Here is a 23,653-nt window from a genome sequence, read left to right as displayed (position 1 = left end):
TGAAAAGTTTATAATGATTAACTTAATTAAATAATCCTTTACTCTATATAAATAATTTATGATGAAGTCATGTTTAGTCACATCGTTCTACGTCTAGGCTTCATGTCATTCTCATCATGTAAAGTAAATTACCTGTCGTAACAGTATATCGATTGAATAGAGTGTCACCGAGCAAACATAGCGGATCGTTCGTGTCGTATCAACGAATTATCGCAGCTTCAGTCAAGACCTCCCTCTGGTGAGGTCGTCCATTGAAGATCGGAAACACAAAGGCGTCGTTGCTATTCACTACAAGGTATTACAAATAGTCTTTTAGACAGACTTTATATACGAGGAAGTAGACGAAGGCTGGACAAGAGCAGAGAAAGAAAAATGTTCAGCGATATGACAAATGTGGGTCTTGCTTTTGTGTATCCAACGAAATATAAAAAAATACTGGAAAAGTCATATTTATAGAGCTTTTTTTTTATACAGAATCATAGGATGTTCTTTTTGGTTTGTCTGAGCCTAGTATTTGTGGTGCTTCCAAAAAATGTCATCACTGAAATCCAAAGAGGTCAGACTTTATCTCGACAAAAGAGGTATTTGATTTTTCCTGATGGTAGCAACGTGCAGGTGAAGTATAATTTATTTATGAAATTATTAATAGGTTATTTTTAAAGTTTAATTAGTATAGTAAGAAAGAAAATTAGCTGATGAGAAAGTATGAAGTTGTTTGAGGGAATTTTGAATAATTTAGTGTAGATTGGAAAATAAAGTCTTTGACAAAAAGATTAAAGCTGAGCTGTATTTTAAAAATTAGTTGAAAAATGTAGCTCTAGATAAAAATGTCTTTTGATTATTGCATTGTAGTAGATGAACTAATTTTTTTGAGAATTAAAAAAGTAGGAAGGACTGCAGTGAAAAATACTTATTAATTGATTTTCAATAAAAAATAAATAATCAATTATTTTTCATGACTTTAAGATCGAAATGATCTCCAGGAAATTACAATAAATAGTAATTTATTATTTATTTCCTATTGAATATCTGTTTATAATTCTTGTTTACGACAGTCCGTGTTAATTTTTTAATTGTAAGATTAAAATCATTGATGAGTTGAATTTTTATTTTATTTAAACTATAGTGAAAACTTGTATACAATAGTTTATATAAAAAAAAAACATTTCTGAATGATGGACATGTGAGTGTATTATTGTTTTGACATGTTCCTCATGCACCTAATAATCACTCATTGAAAGAAAAAATAATTAATGCTTATTTATAATACAGCAGTGACTTTTGATTATTTCCAGCAATGTTTTTTCGTAACATTGAGAATAATGTGATGATGTATAGCATTGGATTTAATGTAGATATTTAGAATTTAATTTATTCAATTTAAATAACATTATTTACTTAATATAATTCTAGTTAGTCTTCTGCCTAACGATCGGTGGTCTTGCAAGGAAAGGAGATTTAGTTGTAGGAATGACTTCTGCTCTTGCTTGGGAATTACCAACTAAAGTAGATCCAAAAGCAACCAAATTGCTACATCGTAAGAGTCGAAGCGTGATCTTTCCCAAGATAGAAGCTCTCTTACAGTCGTAAGTCATACTTTGTGAACCTTGATAAAGTAACGGAACGAAAAAAGTACTAACGTAAATAATGGTCTCCAAATTGCGAAAATTTGACATCCTTTAACGTAAAAGGAAGGAACTAGTTCTAAGAAAAAAGAACCTACAAATCAGTGATCTTTATTTAGTTCAGTTGATTAAATATTCATAGAGTGATCTCTGTGACTACTCAAAAATCACATGAAATTAGTTTCCAATACGTGGAAGTAGTAAAAGAAAATAAAAAAATCAACCAGCATGAGGAAAAAAGCTCGGGTATTTTACATAAAGAGAGAAATAAGTAAAGAGTAACAATCGTAAAGAAGTAGAAAAATTGAAGGAAACAAATTCTTGAATATTTTATAGCATTTTTTGAATATTGAGATAAGATATTCTCTTGAGGAGTTTGTATTTACCACTGCACTGCAGTCTCAATAGCACAATCTACTCTTTTTCTTTTTTCCCTTTCTTAACATGGTCGTCTCCCAAACCAATCTTGACTCTGTGAAATACTTGAATTTTCGATACATCTTGGACATGCGTCGTACACATGTTAAAGAAAATATCAAATAGAAATAGAAAAGTGAAAAAAAATAAAATAAATAGAAACCTGAAAAATTCACTGAGGAGAGTTGGGATACATGAAAGGGTGAGAAAGCAATAAAGAAAAAGGTGTAGTATGTAATATTGTTTTCTATATAATGTATTCCTGCATCTTGATATATATCACTAGATATTTATATTGGTTTGCAGGTATCAAGAACAAAAATAGAAAACAAAAAAACAATTGTATCAGTCTATCTTACATGTTTAAAAATGAATGTTAAAATATCTATTACGTAATTTCTTGCTCTCCTTTCGTGTCTACCATCAAATGTCTTGAATTTCTTAGAACATTCATTTTAAACTATCTATGTAATTTATCTTTAATTTCATTTGAATAATTTCTCAACTTAAATATAGCTGGAATTTTTTTTCTTGAATTAATGACCAAGTTGTTTGACTTAGATGATAGACTTTGAATTTAATTAATTTGTTTATAAAAAATGTAGTAAGGTTTCGATTAATTTCTACTTGTCTAAATCCCTTAGTATGAAACTATTACAAACTAATCTTAAGAGAAATTTCTAAATTAAAGGCTTTACTTAAACTTTGTGCTGTAATAGAGCTGGACTTGACGGAAAATCCTGCGTGATGAGGGCGATCTGCGAAGCAGTACGAAGGGACGATAGGGATGTTGGAAGTGGAACTTTTGTTCAGGAACTTCTCCACGCAATTTTCAAGTAAGTGGCATAAAATCGAATTGAATTTAGCTGCTGTTTAATTATCTATTACTAATTTCATTAAACTTTACATTATCATTAGATTGTTGGAAATTTTTAAGTTTATAATTGTTTCTTCTGGAAGTGTGATAATTAAAAATTAATTACATTTTGCTTAAAAATTGAAAAGTTCATGTTTATTTGTTATAAAAACACAGTAGACAGATATTTTATTTCATAGCTGTACAAACATCTATTTTATTCTTTTATAAGGTCTATTTATACACTGTAAAATTTAGTGTTTTATTTTAAAACATTAAAAGTGTTTTAATATGACGTCACCTATTTGATTAACATTGTCTCAATTTTCCAATACTTAAAAACGTTTCCAAATTGAGATAATGTTAATCAAATAGATGACATTATATTAAAACACTTTTAATGTTTTAAAATAAAACACTAAAATTTACAGTATATTTGTGAACCATTCAGACAATCTACTCTCTATAAATAAAACAGTGAAAAAATGAAATACACTGCAAGATCAGTGAATATTTATTGATTCTGCAGTGTATTTTATTTTTTCACTGTTTCATTTTTAGAGGGTATGTTATTGTAATGAACTTTAGATCCAATTTACTCATTTGAAATATGATAAAAAGATGATTAATTCAGATTCTAATTTTATAATAAATTAAATCAGCGTATCAGAGTTGTTAATTAGTGTAAACAAATCAGTTAAGTGTTGTCAACAATGAATAAAAATCAATAGGATTCTTTAATCCTATTGAACAGGTTCACTGCCATCACTTTAAGCTCAAGCCAGCAAAATTAATTATTGTTAATAAACAGATTGTAATTTGAATTTAGAATTAAAAAAAAAAAAGATTTGTTGATAATAAATTCAGTAGTTTGTCATCAACATGTAGATAGAGATATACAATTATTTTACAGTATATTGTTAGGCCACAGGTAAGAATTTTAAAGATGCACAAACAAAGTTCACTTTTCATTCACTTGAATTAATATCTGATAGTAAAAAAAATCGTTAAAGTTATAATTTTAGTATAATACTCCAATAATGAAGTTCTTCATGCACAAAACTTGATAATTCTTTGACTAACACTTGAATTATAATTATAGTTCTTCTATTTTTTACGGTTTATTTTACGGAATCTTTTTTCAGACTAACTTCATCAACTTATATTCAAAGAGGCCCTCAAAAAAATGTGACTTTCTGAAAATAAATCAATGAAAAGTATTGCAGACCAGTGTATGTTCATTGATTTATTTTTAAAGAATATGCTCTTAAGAAAATATTTTAATAAAAATGAAAAAGAAAACTCAAAAATTATTGAAAAGATTTAAGGTATTTAGATTGCTCCGGGCCATATCAAAGAAAAAAAGGTCCAGGACTCCGAAAAACATGAAAAGATTCAAAAAAGAAGGTCAATACCTATTCATAGTGGAATTTAGACTAAAATTATTAATAATAATTTATTTCTTTAGGAACGGTAGGATAAAACTTAGTTTTTTTCAGAGAAAGTATTTATTATAAACGCATTTGCACTACATAATTTTTTACGAAAATTTAAAGAACCGTGTTTGAATGAATTTTAAAAAACCTCGTCTTGTAGTCAATTATTATTGGTTTAAATGGAAATAAGAGTAAATTTTGTTCTAAACGGCAAATCGATTTCTTTCTCTAAAACAACCGTTTCATTCTCTAATAATCTTTAATTCTAACGTACTGAAAAAAAGAGATCTTGAGAAAAAATTAATCGCGATCGAAATACCTTATATGATCGTGCACTTATTATGACAGGACGACCCGAGTAAAAATGATCAGTTTTTTTTAGGTAATTGCGCAACTTAGAACTGATCAGGTTTTCAACAAAATTGGTCTAGTAGTTTCTTATGCAGAATCAAAAAATGGGCAAAAATGAAAAACGACCTGAATTTTGCAATTTATAAATTATACCATTCTTTAGACAAAATTTTAAAATCTTTAAAAAAATATTAAATGATTAGAATACTTGTATGGAAATATAATGACAATATTTCATCGAAAAAAAAATTTTAAAAAACAAAATCAGCAATGAAAGAATTTTAAACTCGTGTCAAGATTAAAAAAGCAGCATCAATGACGCAATAATAGTCAATAATAATTGTTAATAATATGGAATTGTATCCATAACAATCGAACATCATTACTAACAAATGATTATTGATCATGGTAATATTTAAATAAAAAGTTTTAAATTGTTATAAACAATAAAAATAGGGATCCATGCTATATATATGAGTACTTTTAACGCATAATTTTTTCTTTTACTTGAAAAAATATTACCAACCGTATGACATAAATGAAAATATACTTTTATCGTTTAAAACAATGAAATTTGTTATAAATAATGAAAAAAGGATCTATGAGGTATATTTGAATTCTTCTAACGCATAATTTTTTCTTTTACTAAAATGAAGTAACTAACCATATCAAATGGATAAAAACACACTCATTTTGTTTATAACAATTCCATTTTTTAATAAGAATGGAAACGAATTCTATTTGAGGTGTTTTTCCATTTTTTCCACTGGGCAGTTGGTCGTGTGGACCTTTCGGGTCGCACTCAGACCACTGCAGAGCACTGATATTTTAGTTGTTTTTTTTCTAATAATAAATTTATCTATCGATCTAATTCATTACCATTCTTTTCCCCAGATACTTGGAGGTCAATAAAAATTAAATAAAATCATATCGTGTGTTGATGATAAAAATTTTTAAAAATTTCTCCAATTGAAATGTTGGCAAAAATTATATTTACTGACTTCAATAATTGTTACATTTAAGCTTTTCAAGTAACCAAAAAGTCATGGTTTTTGTTTGTTGACAAACTTTAAAAATACTCTGATTTATTTCAGGCTAAAAAATGATGGCAATATTTTCGAAAGACAAGACCACAGAATTTATGATTTTGCTAATGATACGAAGACAAATTGCGCTGAAGAGTATCCAGCTTGTCGACACTCTATCTACGAGCTTGACTTTTGACATTTTGAGGTCGAAATTAAGATTTAACGAGTCATTCATGCTTTTAAAAGTTCCTACAAGTCTCATGAGTGAAACTCAAGTGGACTTTAACTAACCATCATCAACTAAAAAATCTTCTTGTACTTTTGTTTTCGTTTTTATTAAAAATAAACTTAACTTTTGACAATTATTCAAATGTTTATTATTTATTTCTTTTTTTACTTCTTCCACACCATGATAAAGTTTAAGTACTTTAATTCGTTTTTGAAATATTTGAAATACATCAAGCAAGTTAATGAATGTTAAATTCCCAGCAGTTTAACACTCAACCATGTACCGTTGTACTTGGCATATACTTACAAAGAGTATTATCCAGTTATTTTAAATACAAAATGTTTGCTAAAGCTGCTTTACGTCACTTACATATACTAGTTTTGGTTTCTACAACACTTGGATTATCAGAATTTGGTAACAATACACATTTCTTGAGATCTAAAAGAGAAGCAGAAGGACCAAAAAGATATTTAATATTCCCACAAGGTAGTAATGTTCAGGTAATTCAAATTATCTTCAATTTTTTTACTTATCACTCGTAAAAAAATTAATTAAAAAAAATTTCTTTCTTAAGGTAGTTATTCTTCGAGAGTTTGTATCAAAATTCATTGTGCTCAAGCCAAATAGAATTAATTATATTGTAAAAGATTTGTATGTCACCATCTAATGACTATTAGACTAACGACAGTTTGTTAGTTAACGACGATTGCTTGACGATTAGATTGTTTATAGCAACGAGGGGAGAGTTTGTTTATCTCCAGTTTTTGACTGAGATTTGAGTTGACCGCACGGATTCTTTGATTTTAATCAATTGCTGTCAATCTTTAATAAACATTTTTCTTTATTTATTAATTTTCCGAAGTTGTTATTTTACATTGGTGTCAGAAAGTGGTTCGTTTCGCGTGCCGTGAATATTTTTGTTAGTGACTTTTGAAGAATATTTTAAAAAAATCATGCCGAAGAGTCCAAGTCGGAGACAAACTCGAGCTGAAAGGAGAACTCAATATGCCAATTGTGTCGAAGACGGTTCTAATGGAGGACTTCTAGCTTTAGAGATGAGATTAAATCGGTTGGAAGAAAGACTAAATCGAGATCAGATTCGTTTGGAGGAACGTTTCGAGGAAGGTCGAAGAGAAACTCAAGATTTATTTCGAGAGATAAGAAATTTAATTAATAATAATAATAATAATAATAATAATATAATAATAATATAATAATAATTTGGAAATTCATAATTTAGAAAATAATTCTAATAATTTGGTTGAATCGGTCTCAACTTCTTCAGTTAATAATAATAATAGTTCTTTAGCTTTTGCAAAACCGGGAAAATTTGATAATTCTCAGACGTGGGAATCTTATTCTCGTCAATTTGAGACAATCGCTCGTCTGCATAAGTGGACAAATGAAGTCAAAGCATCGATTTTAGTGTCCTGTTCGAAGGACAAAGCTCAAGTCATTTTAGAAAATTTGAGTTTAGAAGATTCAGGGAATTTTGAAAAATTGAAGAAAATTGTGGAAGATCGTTTTGGTGAAGCTCAATTTTCTGGAGCTTATTTTAGTCGTTTTCAGGCTAGAAAACAGTCTGAAAATGAAAACTTAACAGACTTTTCAAATGATTTGGATAGGCTTGTCAAATTGGCGTACCCTTCGGTCTCTTTTGAAGAGAGAGATAGAATTGCTGGTTTGCAATTCATTTCTGGATTAAACAAATTAAAGTTACAATTTTCTCTTCGTTCGGAGAGAATTGAATCTCTTCAATTAGCAACTCAGAGAGCTCTAGAACTCGAGTCGATTGAAGATTTGACCTTCGGAGGTCAGAATAAAAACAATTTTAACAATAATTTCAAAAAAGATAAAATTTATAATGATAATAATAATTATTCTGATTCTGCTAAAGGAAATTTAAAATCTTTTAATAATCAAAATTCTCTTCATAGATTTAGATGTTGGATTTGTGGAATAGAAGGTCATTCTAAGAAGAATTGTAAAATTTTTCAGGCTGTTAAATCAAGTTTAACAGAAAATAACTAAATTTGGTTTGAAATTCTTTTAGATTAAATTCAGAGATTTAATTCAATTTTTCTTTAAAGTGAAGGAAATCGCCTAAAATTTTAGTTATTTTAGGAAGGCCTTCATGCATCTGAAATCTACTTAAAGATGTTGCGTTTCGAATTTCAGAAAATCTTGAATGGTCGTTTTTAAGTGATTGAATGATTAGACTCGCTCCGTATGATGATAATGAATCGTTGTTGACTCTTTCTGGATTTCTAATTTCTGTTGAATTCAGGGTTTTTTTAACTTCCAGTCTAAGAATGTTGGCTCGCATTGATCATTTGATTGTTGATTCAAATTCACCAATTTTTAATAATTTAGTTTGCACAGTGAGCAGAAGCTATTGAACTTATTTTTGAAAATTCCTTGCGCAAGGTGGAATTGAATTGATTGTTTTAATGATATTGAATCATTTATTTAAGAGTCGGATTTTATTTAAAAAGGATGCAAAGTCGGAATTTACTTAGAGAATTGACTTCATGAAATGTGACAATTCAACCTAATTATTAATTGAACATTAAATCTATGATTAAATAATGAAATTTTTAAAGAACTTTGATTCTGTGAGGAACTTTTATTTTGTTTAGTTCCATGACCTTCCAGTTCTTGGCATTTCCTACTCTTTTGGTTCTTCCCAGTGGTTCCTCCTGATGAAAAAGAAGGATGGAAAGGGAATCGAAGATGAAAATTAAGATTTTTAATTTTTAATTTGACTAACGGACGATTAGTTTTTAAGAAATCTTTTATTGTATAGAATCACGTTATTAGTTTAATTTAGATCATTTGGGTCTGTTTGGAGGTTTTTACCCGCCGCAGGATTTTTCCCTCCTAATTATTTGTTTTATTTATTTTAAAGCAGACAGAGTTGGGAAGCGGCAATATTGGTATTTAGGCTGAGTAATAACTTGATTCATCTTTATAATTTGGAATGATTATTTTTTTGATTTTCAGAATTTCGAATTAGAAATGTAATTTTAGATTTTGCATGTTTATTTATTTCAGCCTAATCCAATATTTTTACCCAACTAATAGGAATTGCCAGGTGGCAATTTTTAGAAGATCGGGAGAAGTGCAAAATATTTGTATGTCGCCATCTAATGACTATTAGACTAACGACAGTTTGTTAGTTAACGACGATTGCTTGACGATTAGATTATTTGTAGCAACGAGTGGAGAGTTTGTTTATCTCCAGTTTTCGACTGAGATTTGAGTTGACCGCACGGATTCTTTGATTTTAATTAATTGCTGTCAATCTTTAATAAACATTTTTCTTTATTTATTAATTTTCCAAAGTTGTTATTTGGTCTTATTTTACAATATGTAAAAAAAATCTAATAAATATCCAAACTTCTGTGGAATTATATTCAGAAATTATTTATAATACGATATAAGTAATATTCAATAATATCTAGAAAGTATTATTAATAATTTTTTTCTACAATTTGGAATAATTGTTTGGATGGACCTGTACCAATGCATCGACATTACTTATATGTATGTACCACCACATTACTATTCTTCCATTTGTTGTCGGAAAATTGATTTTAATAATTTTTTGTTCAATAACTGAACGTCAAAATTGTGTGAAATTTCACTGAAGCATTAATTACATATTCATTGATTTTATGATTTTTTTTTAAACGTAATCGTAAATTCCGTTTTGGAATATTTATTGAAAAACTATCACGAGTTACCTTCTACCATTATACTGCATGGTAAAATCGTAATCTTTCATTGTAAATATCTTCATATCTTGACGTCATATCTTTTTTGTTCAAAGGAAAAAAATTGTTCAGTTTTCGTCATTCTATAAAAATAATACCGTTCAAAAAAAATTGTAAGTAATCATTCTCGCTGGATAACTGCCTTAATTGAAAATTACTTCACACATTAAAAAAATTTTCTTAGAATGTTACTACATCATTGTTGATGATTTATGTGTCTAGGAATTTCAGTTAAGTATTTTTGAAGACCAAGAAGATTTTCATAATGCATTTGTAAGCCTAACGAACATACTTAGACATTCGATTAGTTATTCACCAAATTGAAGTAACATTCTTTCAGTTATTACTTGATTTATAAAAATCAATTTTGCTTTGTGTGTGTATGTATCGAACCTTGATTACACAAAAATTTATTGATTGATGTTATGTTCAATAAAATAATTATCAGTGTAAAATAAATCTTTTAAATTATTTGATTTCACAAATTGGATAATTTTCATGATTTCTATCTCATGCCTTGGAGTCTGTGAAAGATAGTAAATTTGTACCATATTTCATTGAAATAATTACTTCATGATCGACTAGTTTCATGCTCGAACGATTATGAGAGAGCGTATCAATTACAATCGTTAGTTGTTTAAAGTTTAAAAGAGCTTAAATTTCACGTTTTTCTTGAAAAATTCTATTTTATCAATAAATCATTATTTATAAAATACACTTTCACTTTTTATTGTGTGAAATAATAAAATAATTGACAAAGTTTTTCTAATAACCAGAAATAATATCATTTGGGTGCATTTATTTGAGTGTATTATTTCATAAGAATTTCGAATTCATGCATTGATGATTATTGTTTGAATATATTCTGCTCAGAATTTAATGTCATCAAATTCTTATTTAGACTTTAGATCATGAAAATCTTATTTAGATTAATTTTATGTTTTCAAATGTCATTATATATTTTCTGTCATTTTACTTTGGGCAAATTTACTTCTTATATGAAGAACAAATTATTTGATTCATGAATCCTCTTAACAATATCATTCTACAGTACAAATTATGTTAAAGAATTTTTGTCAATTATCTTCGAGTCGAATTTTCTTTGTAGAAAGAGTTCGCATCTCATTCAGGTTTCTTAAATTCTCGTTAAGGTAGTTGTCTTGAAACATAATGATACCAAAAGTTTGCGTGGTGGGAGAGACATATTTTCCCATTATTTTAATATTTTCAAAAATTACAAAAGTATTTAGGCCCTTTAACCCCCTCCCCCCGCACCTTCCATCCTCTTCGTCACTTTATTATTCAAATTCAAGCTATACCTATACCTAAAAATCCTGTTTTTTCGATGGGCCCTTATGAATTATGTCTCCCCCACCTTCAATTGTCTAATTCTACCTAAGAAAATAGTTTCCAGGTAGTGAAAAATTTTTCGGAGCGATTTTTACCTGGAGCCCCAATTCTAAGTAATTACCAAATTCAGTATTGTTGTAGACTGTCTTACTGTAAACGTTGCTTTTCTGTTTTACAAATAAAATTAAATAAAACTTCTAAAAGGACTTGAATTATTCTACCCATTGTTCGAATTAGGCCCACATTGGGAATGTAACGCTCGTCCTACCGAAGGCCAAGTAGAGGAAAGCTTAATTAGGACATGTTTAGAAATGCAGAAAAGAAGGTTGTAATTGGGAAGTTTTTGAGTAATTCAAAATTGAAAAGGTCTTAAGTTAGCGTAAAAATAAATTCATCAAGCATAGGTCAAGAATGGTTGAATAATAATTGGTTAGAAATAATTTACGCCAGCCCATCTGATTCCCAATAAGGGCTGAATAGCTATTTAGGCATGTCTAAAATAAATTCTACTCAGGTGATTATCAAATGTAGCTATTGGGGCTAGGTAAGCTTTCATCAATTGATAATCCATCAATTACCATGATAATTTTCCTTGACATTTTCATCTTAAGAATTCTAAGAAAATTTTCTCAATGCACCAGTATCAAAAGAAAATCAATAAATCGTTTTTTTTTTTTTTTTTATTCAGTTGGTTTACTGTATGACTATTGGAACGTACACAAGACCTCAAAGCTTCTTTACAATGGGAGTAACTGCAGGTTTAGCTTGGGAATTGCCTCACAGAGATACAGTTCCTTATAGGAAACCAGCCGAGGTTTACCATCGACGAAGTAGAAGAGAGCTGTATCGTAAAGTGGAGCTAATGTTGAGCACGTAAGTCAATGAATCGAATCTTCTAGAAATAAAGCGTAAGTGAACAGGGGAGCAATCGTCTACGAAGAAGAAATAAAGAAATAAATTGAATAAAAAAAGAGGGATAAACAAGAGAAAGTATGGATATAAACGGAGAAAGAGAAAAGTATAAGTGGAATTGAGCTGAGAAAAAAAAGAAAGGGGTAAAGTTTTTAGAGTAGAATATATAGGTATATATTTTTTATCGTTGACCATCGATAAAGCTGAGATAACCTCGACTTCGTGGTAAGATATCAAACCCTAGACGATACGAATGGCTCGTTTTAGTTAAGAAGATATCGATATTGCACTTACTACCCCTTGGGATACATTCTCCTGGCTCGCAATAACCCAACATCCAATGAGTCTCTACCATGTTATCCTTGATACCATTTCTTGTCACATCCTGACCTCAGTGTAATGAAAAACAAAATTGTCCATCAAATTTTTTATTCGTCAATTATGTGTGGTTTTCCGTAAACTATCAAAATGTATTGGATGGCATGTGAAAGACTTAAATAACAGTAAAATTGAACAATCTATTATAATACTTTTTAAACTTCAATACCAACAACATGTTCAGTCAACATAAATTTAATAGCTAATTTATCAAAACCTATAATACCATTAGATTTATTATGGAAATATTATTCTTGACTAAACCTTAATATTCTGAAACAATATGTAGAATATATTGGTTGTAATATGATTCATAATAAGGTAATTTAGTAAAGTACTTGCCTGTGCTTCAAATAGTCTAGCATCACATCGAGACTGTTATATGAATAAAAAGTGTAATATCATATTCTGAGGTGAAGTAATTCTTTAGGATAATTATTCAAAATTAAAGGCAATTTAAACATAAATGTTATGCATGGAGAATATTTGAATGACGTTATAGTTACAAAGATGTCAGTTCCTCTAAGTAGCTAATCTTACGCACAAAATGCTTCTTAATTACGTCGTAACGTCAGAAATGTTGGTACAACTTCCTGAGTACTTGTCTACAGTCGTAGTCTCATCAAATAACGTGACATGAATCTCAGTTTGAACTTCACTGGAATCTAGAGATGGAATATTTCGTAATATGTTGCGGAATTTTTTTGCGGAAGGCATAAAATTAATATTAAGTATTCAATGAAGATGTCCTTTGTTTCAAGGAGAGGCAGAGATGGAAAGTCTTGTGTCCTCAAGGCTCTTTGCCAAGCAGGAAGAAGAAATGACTCCGAAGTTGGGAAAGGAAGCTTTATGCAAGAAATTCTCCACTCTATATTCACGTGAGTGCTGCTATGAATCATAGAGTTATTAAAATCATTTTACATAGTAATATATTCCTTTATAACTGACTTCAGCTTGATGGAGTCTTGATTCTGCTGAACTGTTAACTGATTAAATAGTCATAAATTATGCTTTTTTTAGATTACCTAGAGGGTCCTATGATGATGATCCTCCAACTGAGTATGACGTAGCACATCAATCAGCAGCTAATTGTGAGGAAAGATACTTCTGCCCTGATATCTTTTGAATAAAGTTCAGATCAATTTATTTGAGTTATTTCTATTGAAATGTTAAAGTTGAAATTACAAAAATAAATTTTTTATCACATTGAATTGAAATTTATAGCTGCAGCTACATTACCACACTCTTTAAATGAATCATCTTATTAGATAACTGTAGAGACGATCTAGATGTATAATTAAACCTGATTAGATTTCAAGCCAAATTGGTCGAGCCGGTTATTGAGCTGTATCAAAAAACTGCGGAGAAGAAAACTATTCTATATTTACATGCCATGAATAGTGTTATTTTTTATTGCTTATTTTGTTAATCATATAGTTTTAACCTCATCGGGGATGCAGGAAGCGAAGTCTCTTTTGGTATTGCCGAGAACAAAGCGAAAGGGGAGAGGGAGAGCTCTTATTTAGGGGGAGAGGGTGAATAATACTATTTTGGATTAGTTATGAAAATAAGGTTCTTTGAAATTCTAAATTTTCACATTAATATACACTTTAAATTCGTTGGGTACGAATATATGTGGTTTTTTTAAATTTTTTCCACTGGAAAGTTCGTCGTGTCGATCTTCCCGATCGCACGTAAATCACTTTTTTTATTTCAAGTTATTTTTATTTACTTTTCTTGAAGAATTAAGTTTTATGATATAAAGTTGAAATTTTTAGCCTAAACAGATCCATAAATTACAGTCGAGTCAAAGCACACTAGATAACGTTTTACTATGGCACTGAGAAAAATTTAAAAAAAAAATAACAGATTTGTCCGTGTTCAACTAGACGTAAGTGACAAGTTGCTATAGATTTTACAAATTGAAGATACAAAAAATACGTTTCACATAGTATTTTTCATTATTTATCTAAGAATTGTTACTTTGCGTATTAGAAGTTTGTACTGTAGTTACATTTTCAAGGCCGATATTATAGAAAATTAATTGGTCTGATGAATCGATAATCAGTAAAATCATTTTATCGACCCATGAGAAGTAGCGCGAAATTCAAATTATCGGCAAAGCCTATTAAAACCATGTATTAGAGAGAGAGGGTCATAAGAAATGTAATAGATCTAAGAGAGAGAGAGAGAGAGAGATACTGTGATGATTTTGTTGCCATGACGACTTCCCCACGCAACTCACCACAATAGTGGTGGGGGATAGCAAAGTGGGCGGAGTCAAAGGGTATAAAAGAGCTGGATTTTGCGAAGATCGGCACTTCACTTGTCTCTGAGGTACTAGACTGACGAGACCAACGAGAGTTGTAGCTTACGTTATACAATACAGAGTTGTAGCTCTGGCTAAAAGGTTGTAGCCTTTTGGTTTCCTTGGAGAGTTGTAGCTTTCCGAAAGTAGGATTTGGAGGGTTGTAGCCTTTCGGCCAAGAGTTGGTGCTCTTGGTCTTAGCTAGCGATCGAGAGTTGTAGCTCACGATCTTGGACCATGTAAGAGTTGTAGCTCCTCGCTGACGAGTTGTAGCTCGTCTGCTATTGAGGCAAGGTTGAAGGCTTCCCTCGAAGAGTTATTAGCAATTGGAAATCTCGAATAGAATAAATATATGTTGTAAATTGTTTATATAATGAAGTTGGAATTGGATTTTAATTTGTGTCTAGAGAAATTACTTTGTAACGTATCCGCCATAGAATCCTGGGCCATAAAATTTAGATAAGTTTTGAATTGGGGCGGGAATTTTCTTGAGGTTTCGCCTTGAGAAAATTTATGGTGGACGTAGATTTAACGAGGCCCCAGCGTAACTTTTTTGTGGCCACATTGTACTTTTTCCATTGCCATTTTTGTTCAGATTAAAAAGTTTTTTTTTTTAATGTGTGGAGTTCGTCTATAAGAACGATCCTCAACAAGAGTGATATGACACCACCCTGTGGACAGTGTCTGGCTACTGCAGCTCGAACCTATGTACCCCCGAATTAGGCAATCGCCATTCTATTAGGGAGTTAATTCTTGATCCATTGTGCTAGCATCTGTTCCAGTGTCCCGAACTGCCTCACCCATGGTTTCGAAGGGTGTATTGTCGAACGTTTCCTCTATATCTAAAAAGACGCTGAGTTCCAATCTGCCCATCTTCAAGGCTCTTTTTAGCTCCCTTACAAGGTCGTGGACGGCAATCTCTACAGACTTGCAACTTTGATAGGGGTGTTGGACTGCTTACAAGGGATTGATGCACAATTCTCTTCAAGGTAGAAGTCCCCCAGCCGCTCCAGTGTTTTGTAAATAAAAGAGATGGGCATATAGCCTTTAGCTCGACAGAACCGGTTAATTAGTATCAGGCTGCGTCGTAAACGCTCACTGCCTATTTGCAACCGGACAAGATAAACTTCATCTGTGTCCGGACTTATGTAGGGATCGAAGGTGCCCATTTAAGCCGATCGTATGTCACCATCCGCTTAGCTATCTCCCGATCGGCTCTTGCGAGCCTACCTGGTCTCTCAGTTAATAAAGTTACATACAACGACGCATACCCATAACTTCAAGTAAATGCTACATTGGATAAATTACAAAACACAAATTATATTTTATCAACTAATGGAATACGCTGATAGTTTATATTCAACACACAATCATTATTTTTACAAGTGTTTCGCACGTTCTATGTCGTTTTTTATAAATAATAAAATAGCTCCATTACCTCTGAGTAGATCATCATCACCTGAACTCAATTTATCAGAAGCTTCAAATTCTATACAAAATTACATTATAGAGAACATATTACCGGGAAAAATATCAGGTGATAAAATGTCAGTTACTTGCTGTGGAAGGCGAAATCCAATGTTGTGCAGAATTTCTGGAAAAGAGCGGCCGACTCTATTCAGAACTGCATCGAATAAGAGAAAAGACAGAAAAGTGATGCTTAAAGGTTGAAATGACGTAAAACAGAAAGTGCCTCAACATCCAATTATTTCCGAAAGTTCGGATAGAAATGATGAATCTATTAGTTCCCATAATTAGAAATGTATTATGTATGTACGTATGTATGTATGTATGTATGTACGGACGTCAGCATTTTTTTCGTTTTAGATATCGTAAGAACGGATCAAGATATCAACTTGAACCAAAATTAATTCGAAAAATATTATTATAAAGAAGACCTGAAAGAAATTTGAACGAATTCGATCAAGCCGTTTTTTTTTATAACAAAATAACTAAGAAAAAAAATGAAAAGATTAGCTATTTAAAATACTTTTAAGCCAAACAATAACAATATGAATTTGTTATGAACAATTAAAAATTGTATTTATTGAATAAGTAACGTGTATATCACATGTATTTGGATGTTTTCAACGAACATTGATTACAACTATTTAAATTTGTTATAAACAATTACTAATGGAAAGTTCGTCGTGTTAGCACAGACAAAGTGTGCCCGGACCTATTTTTTATTTTTGAACGCGCTGAATTTGGAATTTTTTTTGAAGTTTTTTTTTTATTCACAAAAAGATTCTACTAATAATTGACTGGACTCTCTCGTTATAATAGACTTCCTCTATCCCCACCTAATTCTTTATTTGGCCAATAACGTTTATGATGACACTAGTGTGTTTAAGCAGGAGTGAGGATGGAGGAGAAGTCCATTATAATGAATGTTGATCTGCCCGCGTGGTCAATTATAACGAGATTCGACTGTATACTTTTAAGATATATGCGTTAATAAAGAAATCCATTTTTGTTCAATCACGTTCTATCTTCCTGTATAGAAACTATTGAATTAATCATCAAAGATGTAGACCGGTCACTCTGAGAAACAAGGTAGTTCCAATTTTATGTTACATTGTCAGTCGATGAATAATTCTTCTATTAAGGAACATATAATGTTAACCTCAACTATGTCTTAAATACTTATTATTCACATCTGTTGAATCATGATTATTATTATAATAATTTGTTGACAGCAACCATCAATAACTCGTCCTATTCTCATTTTCAAAAACATACAATATAAGTTAATGTTGTTATTTTTAGACACTATTTTGTAGCTTTTTGATAAATATAGTATATTACACTACAAGGGCAGAAAGTTGAAGTTCCTGCACTGCGTGCCGGGCGAAGCCGAGGGCATCATGTCGCGCAGTTTAGAGCTTCCAAACTTCTGCCCGTGTGGCGTATACTATTTTTCTTCATAGCCGGTCGAAAGTACGGAAAAAAATTATATGTATAGCATTTAAAAAAATTTATGCCTTATCAATTCATTAAAAAAACGAATAGAATGACTTTTTTAATTGTACATATCAATCAATTGAGTGATTGATATAAATGAATGTTAATACAAACCTTCGTAATTAAATGTATTTTGTCTGGTGCATCGCTAATGAAATTCATAATTTCATCCCATTTTAAAATTAAAGATTTTTTGGTTTGTAACCTTTGGAATTATTTTTAATGAGACACTTTAAACTTTGGAATTTACTAATATCAATACTTTCTTTTACATATAATGTTTTCTTCAACATTGACCAAATATTCCACAAAATTGTCGGTTGTAATCTTGCACTCAATTATTTAAAATAAACGACTAAATTGCTTTCTTCCGATTTGGACAAAGAATTTTTATGATTCTCTTGCCATTTTTTATAGGCTTCGTAGTTTAATGTGTACCGATCTCCCGATTTCTTTGGTAACATGTCTGACTCAATAATTGATTGAGCCTCTGCATTAAAATCTCATCTTCGTTCATAGATTCATCAGTTGATAATAATTTGTCATTCCTCTTTTGTATCATTAAATAACAACTACAACTTCATTAAAAAAAAGACTGATAACTTTTGAGGTTATATGCAATCACAGTTGTTAGCTACTACTGACTGGCGGCAGTTTCACGTATCAGTGTGCACGAGAAAACTCGTTCGTTCCGCTGTTAGCTTCTTCCGGCTCACTGTTGTAGATGGCGCGCAAGTATTTCTAGCGAAGCATAAATGTTAGGCTTTCTGCTTCAAAATTAAAGCCGAAAGCACGTACTTTCGACCAGGGTATAAAAAAAAAATATTATTCAATCAGTTGAATAGAATGAAATACATTATAAAATAAACTCAATTAACCTTATTTTCTAACTAATTAGTATTTGATTATCTGAATTTGAGAATAATGGTCAAAAAGTACAAAATACGAGATGATGGGAAAAGTTTTTTTCCTCGTGGGATAAACGATAATTCAACATCGATATGCTCACAGTTAAATTCACCAAGGATTCAACCTCGTGAGATGATAAATTTATGAGACACCTACACTACTCGAGAGAGTAACCTTATGGAATTTATTAATAAGCGCATGCCTACTTTATCATTCTCGTCTTCACATTTTTATTCTTTTATTATATATACATACATAACTATAACTATATTTTTCACTCCGTTCTTCTGTTTCTCTCGCCCTTTTTCTTTCTACAGTAAATGAATTCCTCCTGTAACCGAGCGCATTATATCTACACACCGAAGTAGTACGTTACGTGATCCATAATATATACCATCCAAGAGATGTCATCTAGCATTAAAGTTGTATCTACGACTTGTATGCATTCGTACAATTTTCTAAAGTCTAGGGAACTTGTCGTCAACATCAACATGTGCTATTCAACGTCCAGAGTAAAATGCGTTTACCATAAAAAAAAGCCGCCATTTCTGCTATGCTTTTATTCCAATCGTTTGTCAGAATGAAGAAAAAGCGAAAGTTTGTTTTAAAGTAAAAAATAACATCTATAATACTGCAGTTATCGTTAGAACTTTGTGTAGTATTTATCTGATTAAAAAAAAAGATAACAGTTAACTTTTTTTATAGAAAATAAAAAATTCTCACTTCTTGTATTTTATTTAAGTAATTGATTTTTAATTGCATTCAAAAATGATTCTCTTTTATGCTGCTTAATGTAACATTTTGTGATAAAAAAGCTGGTAGTGAAACTAGATCTAGGTGTTAGGCACCTTAATGAGTTCTAAAAAGAACTGTCACCTTCAAAAATTGAGGTCTGGGGTTTTGTTAGCCTTGAGTTTATTCACGACGTCCAGTTCAGGGGCAAACTTGGACTTTTCTTAGAAAAGAAAGAGACATTTATAGAAGATCTAACATAGGCTCAGTGTCTCTTTTATTTACTCTTACAATAGCTATAGATATGCCTGAAGAGCACTCAAAGCAGTGAAAGTAACCACTAAGGTTTTTGGAAGTGGACCTTTAAAGATGAAGCAGATTAATCTGAAAATTTATTTAATTACTATTGTATGGTTTATGAACCTTTAGAAACAGAATACTTGCTATGCACTCTGCATATATCACCAATCTTACTAGGACCCTTATAAGATTTGATTAAGAACCATTGAATAAAATATTATCTGAGATCAAAATGGTCCTTAAATTGCACGAATTACTTTATAGAAGTTTATGGCTAGGTGACTAATGAAAAAAAGAATGAGAAAAGTTTCAACAAAATCTTTTCAACTAAGTGTTACCTAAACTCTTGTTGATAAACTCCTTTAAATTGAATTTCATTTACTCCTGCCCAAGACCTGAGTACATCAAAAGATAGTCAGGTAGGTTTTCATATAGGTCACTAATTCATATTCAAATTTAAATTTTTAATTACTCACATTACTCATCATTGAATTCTGGATGAATATTTAATCCGAAATGATGCAATTTTGGTTGGAATATAAAAAGTCAAATATTGATTGATTGAATATTATAATGGAAGCATTAACAAATTAATGAAATAATAAACGGTAATTTTAAGTGCTAATAAATCAAAGTGTAATTCTGATGAAAAGCCAGAGTAAAAGTCAATGATATTCAGCAGTTCGCTTCAAGAGCATAAAAGCCCATACTCGATTTACGTTAGTTCTCATCACGTGTCTCAAGTTCGATAACTCGCACGTCAAACAAGCTACTAGCACTTGAAGTAACGGCTGTTGAGCAGGTTCTCAGCCCTACCTCCACCAGTGTTACTATTGAACCAGACTTTTTAACTTTTTCCTCGTTCCAATTGCTCGTCATGAGTCTCGAACGTTCGTTACTTATTGCAGCAAGTTTTCTTGGGATTCTGCAGTTGACTCTTAGCAACTCTGAGTGTCCTCTAGATACTATGACACCTCAAGACAACTTTACGAAAGTCTTAGACAGAAAAAAACGACACCTGGTTCTTCCCAAGAGCACCAGTTTTGTGGTAACTCAACTATAAGATGTTTTTGATTTCATCATGATATTTATGTTATCTTACATGACTTCATTTCGGGTTGGAAACATATTGGCTAAATTAAATTGCTTGAACCAATTCAATCTATTTCATTACTTTATTTAAAGTTATTTCAATCAGTTAACTTATTAAAAAGTAGAACTGATCAATTCCTCAATCACTTAATGATTATTTTATTTTTATTTCTATCAACTTCTAAACTTTGGAATCAAGTGTAATTAGATGATACATTAATAGTTATTTTGATGATAGAAAAATTAAATAAATTCTTTCGAGCCAAAGGATTTTCTGTAAATTGACTTCTCACAAGCCATTAAATAAGAGCAGAAACAATAAATAAAAGGAAAGATATTTTACGTGCCTTATGACCCTTCATAATGTCTTTAAAGCTAACTCTAACTGGACTGAAAGCGATTCAAGTGAAAGAACCAACAAACTGGAACTTAGATCTGGAATTCGATATGATCTGGCCAATCCCACAGGACGAAAAGAATAAAAACAAGGAAAGAAAAAAGAATAATAAAAAAATGATAAAAAAAAATTATTACAAGTTACGTAGACACAAGAGAGATTTTTATGATACGTTTGAAGCAGCTCTTAGCAGGTAAAATAACGGTCATTTTTCTTTTTTATATTAAAATGATTATTTATGCTAATTATCAGGGTACTTTGTTGATTTAAAATCAACATTATAATTAAGAATTATGTTAACGAATCATTCCATTTGATAAATCTGTTAAGCTTTATTGTTGAACAAAGCAAGTTAACACAAGTATTCACGGTATTATTCTATCTGTATTACTTCAAAGCGAAACTACTATTGATTGAAATGTATGCTATTTACTTAACAACAGTTACCAATTAAATTCACTTTTGCATTATTTTATTGTCATGTAATTTTACATAATTATAACTAATGATAATGGAAACTATCAATTGGATTTGAGACTTTAATTGATGTAAAAAAGCAAGATTGTAGAAATAATAATAAATTCAATTCGTTTTTATAGACTTGGTTTGCCGGGAAAAAATTGCGTACTGAGGACGATTTGTGAAGCGAAAACCTTCTTACATCCACCAGGAATTTCTTTCATCGATGATTTATTGCGTGTAATATTAAGGTAAAATTTATATTTCTTTAGCTTCGAATCTTTGAGATTGAAGAATGAAGATCAATTTAATTCGGAAATTTTTCATCTTCTTTGTATCCAAGTTTTTTTTACACAGCCATGAAGAAAATATGAAACACCTGGATTCTTATGATTTTGCATATAAAACTCGTGGAAATTGTGGTAATATTTACAAATGTCCTGTATCACTCCTACATTTATTATTAAATTCTCATTAACATAACTTTAGTGTAAATTATTTATTTTTAATAAACCTTACAATATTTTTAATAATTAAGATTGAAAATAGACAAAAATATTTTTTAATCAACGTTTAAATATAAATTAAAAATAAAAGATGTAATATTTTCATCGATTTTAAGCCGAAAAATAAAAGTTTAATGACACTAGAGTATTTTCTCAACTTTTTTAATCATCTCCACTTTGATCTTTTTTATATGATAATATGATGGCAAATATTTTATCCAATGAGTGAGGAAGAAAAATTGTTGAAAGGTGCTCCCAGTAGAGAGAAATATAAAGAGAAAAATTAGGTCGAGGTTTGAGTCACAAGGGATTTACGGTTAACCACCACTCGAGACAATAGAGAAATGACTACATCTCGTGGTTATGCTCCCTCATGGATTTAGTTCTTGGAAGAAATAATGCAAAGGCATTTCGATAGCACTTTCGTAACTATCTTTCTACAATATCCGATTCACTGCTCAAAAATGGATGTGAATAAACTTATTTTTCGTCAGCTTTATGACTTTTAATAACACTAAATGTCATACGATACCAATATTTCTTTAGAGTTTATCAACAATGAATTGTCAACAGTTATAATATTTGAATTATTAATTTAATATTGATGACTGTAAATATAATTCAAGTTAGTTTCAATTGTTATGCAGGATATCGATTGGTAAAGATTGTTTTGGTTTCATAAGAAGTATTTTCCTTAACACGAAAAAAAATTTGACTCGAAAAAAACTGTGCTAGACTATAATAAAATGGATCTAAAAATTAATGACTTTTGTGATCAGAATATATGTACTATAGACTGCAGTTGAATTCCACTAAACGTTAGCGGTTTTCAGTTTTAACTTCAATATCTTTAATTTCTTTAATGTTCCAATTGCTTTTTATAATTTAATTTCACTAGAAATACACTGCGAGCTGTCTCAAGTCAACAACGTAAAACATTATTTAATTTTTATTTATTTCGAAAATTTAAAAATAAAATTGACCAATCAACGCACGAATAAAATAGTTACGCTTTTCTGATTGGTCGATTTAATTTTGTATTCTTTAATTATTGTTTTTTGGTATCTGTTACGGTAATTTAATTTTTTTTTGTTATTATCGATATTGAATTCTAATCTCTATAATTTTATAAAAAAAATATTATAAATATTTAATTATATTCATAAGTCATGAGTTTCAATAAATAGGACTTCGTATGGTATTAATGCATTTCTGAGCTGCAGACTAAATTTTCAAAGATCCATTTTTAATTTCAACTTTATTGAAGTGGACGTAGCAATAAAGTTGAAGTTAAAAATTGGCTTACATATTATATTAAATATTATGTAGAGTGATGTGCTTCACTGTAAATCGAAGTGTGTTACAATAAACACACATAAACGTGTTGAATGTTAAATGCTATAAACAAACTATAGATTTAAGCACGCCTTGAAGTATATACAAAACGATTACAAGGTTTCTATCCTTTGTTTATGGTAGTTAATATAACATTGAACACATTTATAAGTGTTCATTTTCAACACACTTTAGTTTATAGTGTTATAATTCGAATTTTAACATCGGAAGTTGTAATTGAAGATTTCGTAAAAATAATTAATTTTGAATCACAATTTATTTTATTATCAATT

General features: G+C 30.3%; 3 protein-coding genes across 3 annotated transcripts; all 3 read left to right on the top strand.

Moving 5' to 3' along the window:
• Positions 1–346: 346 nt before the first annotated feature.
• Positions 347–5,964, top strand: LOC118064545 (uncharacterized). Its single transcript, XM_035079230.1, has 5 exons — positions 347–393; positions 475–615; positions 1,414–1,586; positions 2,762–2,878; positions 5,780–5,964. Exons 1-5 carry the CDS (start codon positions 373–375, stop codon positions 5,907–5,909), a joined length of 582 nt encoding a protein of 193 aa, XP_034935121.1. The 5' UTR covers positions 347–372; the 3' UTR covers positions 5,910–5,964.
• Positions 5,965–6,280: 316 nt separating this feature from the next.
• On the top strand, positions 6,281–13,484 carry LOC118064566 (uncharacterized). The gene is made up of 4 exons (XM_035079250.1): positions 6,281–6,442; positions 11,757–11,941; positions 13,120–13,236; positions 13,379–13,484. The coding sequence occupies exons 1-4, from the start codon at positions 6,281–6,283 to the stop codon at positions 13,482–13,484; spliced, it is 570 nt and encodes a 189-aa protein (XP_034935141.1).
• Positions 13,485–20,448: 6,964 nt separating this feature from the next.
• Positions 20,449–21,997, top strand: LOC118064565 (uncharacterized). Its single transcript, XM_035079249.1, has 4 exons — positions 20,449–20,619; positions 21,039–21,253; positions 21,660–21,770; positions 21,877–21,997. The coding sequence occupies exons 1-4, from the start codon at positions 20,449–20,451 to the stop codon at positions 21,995–21,997; spliced, it is 618 nt and encodes a 205-aa protein (XP_034935140.1).
• Positions 21,998–23,653: the final 1,656 nt, after the last annotated feature.

This window comes from Chelonus insularis, unplaced genomic scaffold (genome assembly GCF_013357705.1).
Source record: "Chelonus insularis isolate UGA/USDA-ARS -01 unplaced genomic scaffold, ASM1335770v1 contig_23_pilon, whole genome shotgun sequence".
NCBI lineage: Eukaryota > Metazoa > Arthropoda > Insecta > Hymenoptera > Braconidae > Chelonus > Chelonus insularis.
Note: the sequence above shows the minus strand (reverse complement) of the source record. Positions and strands in the feature narration are given on the sequence as shown.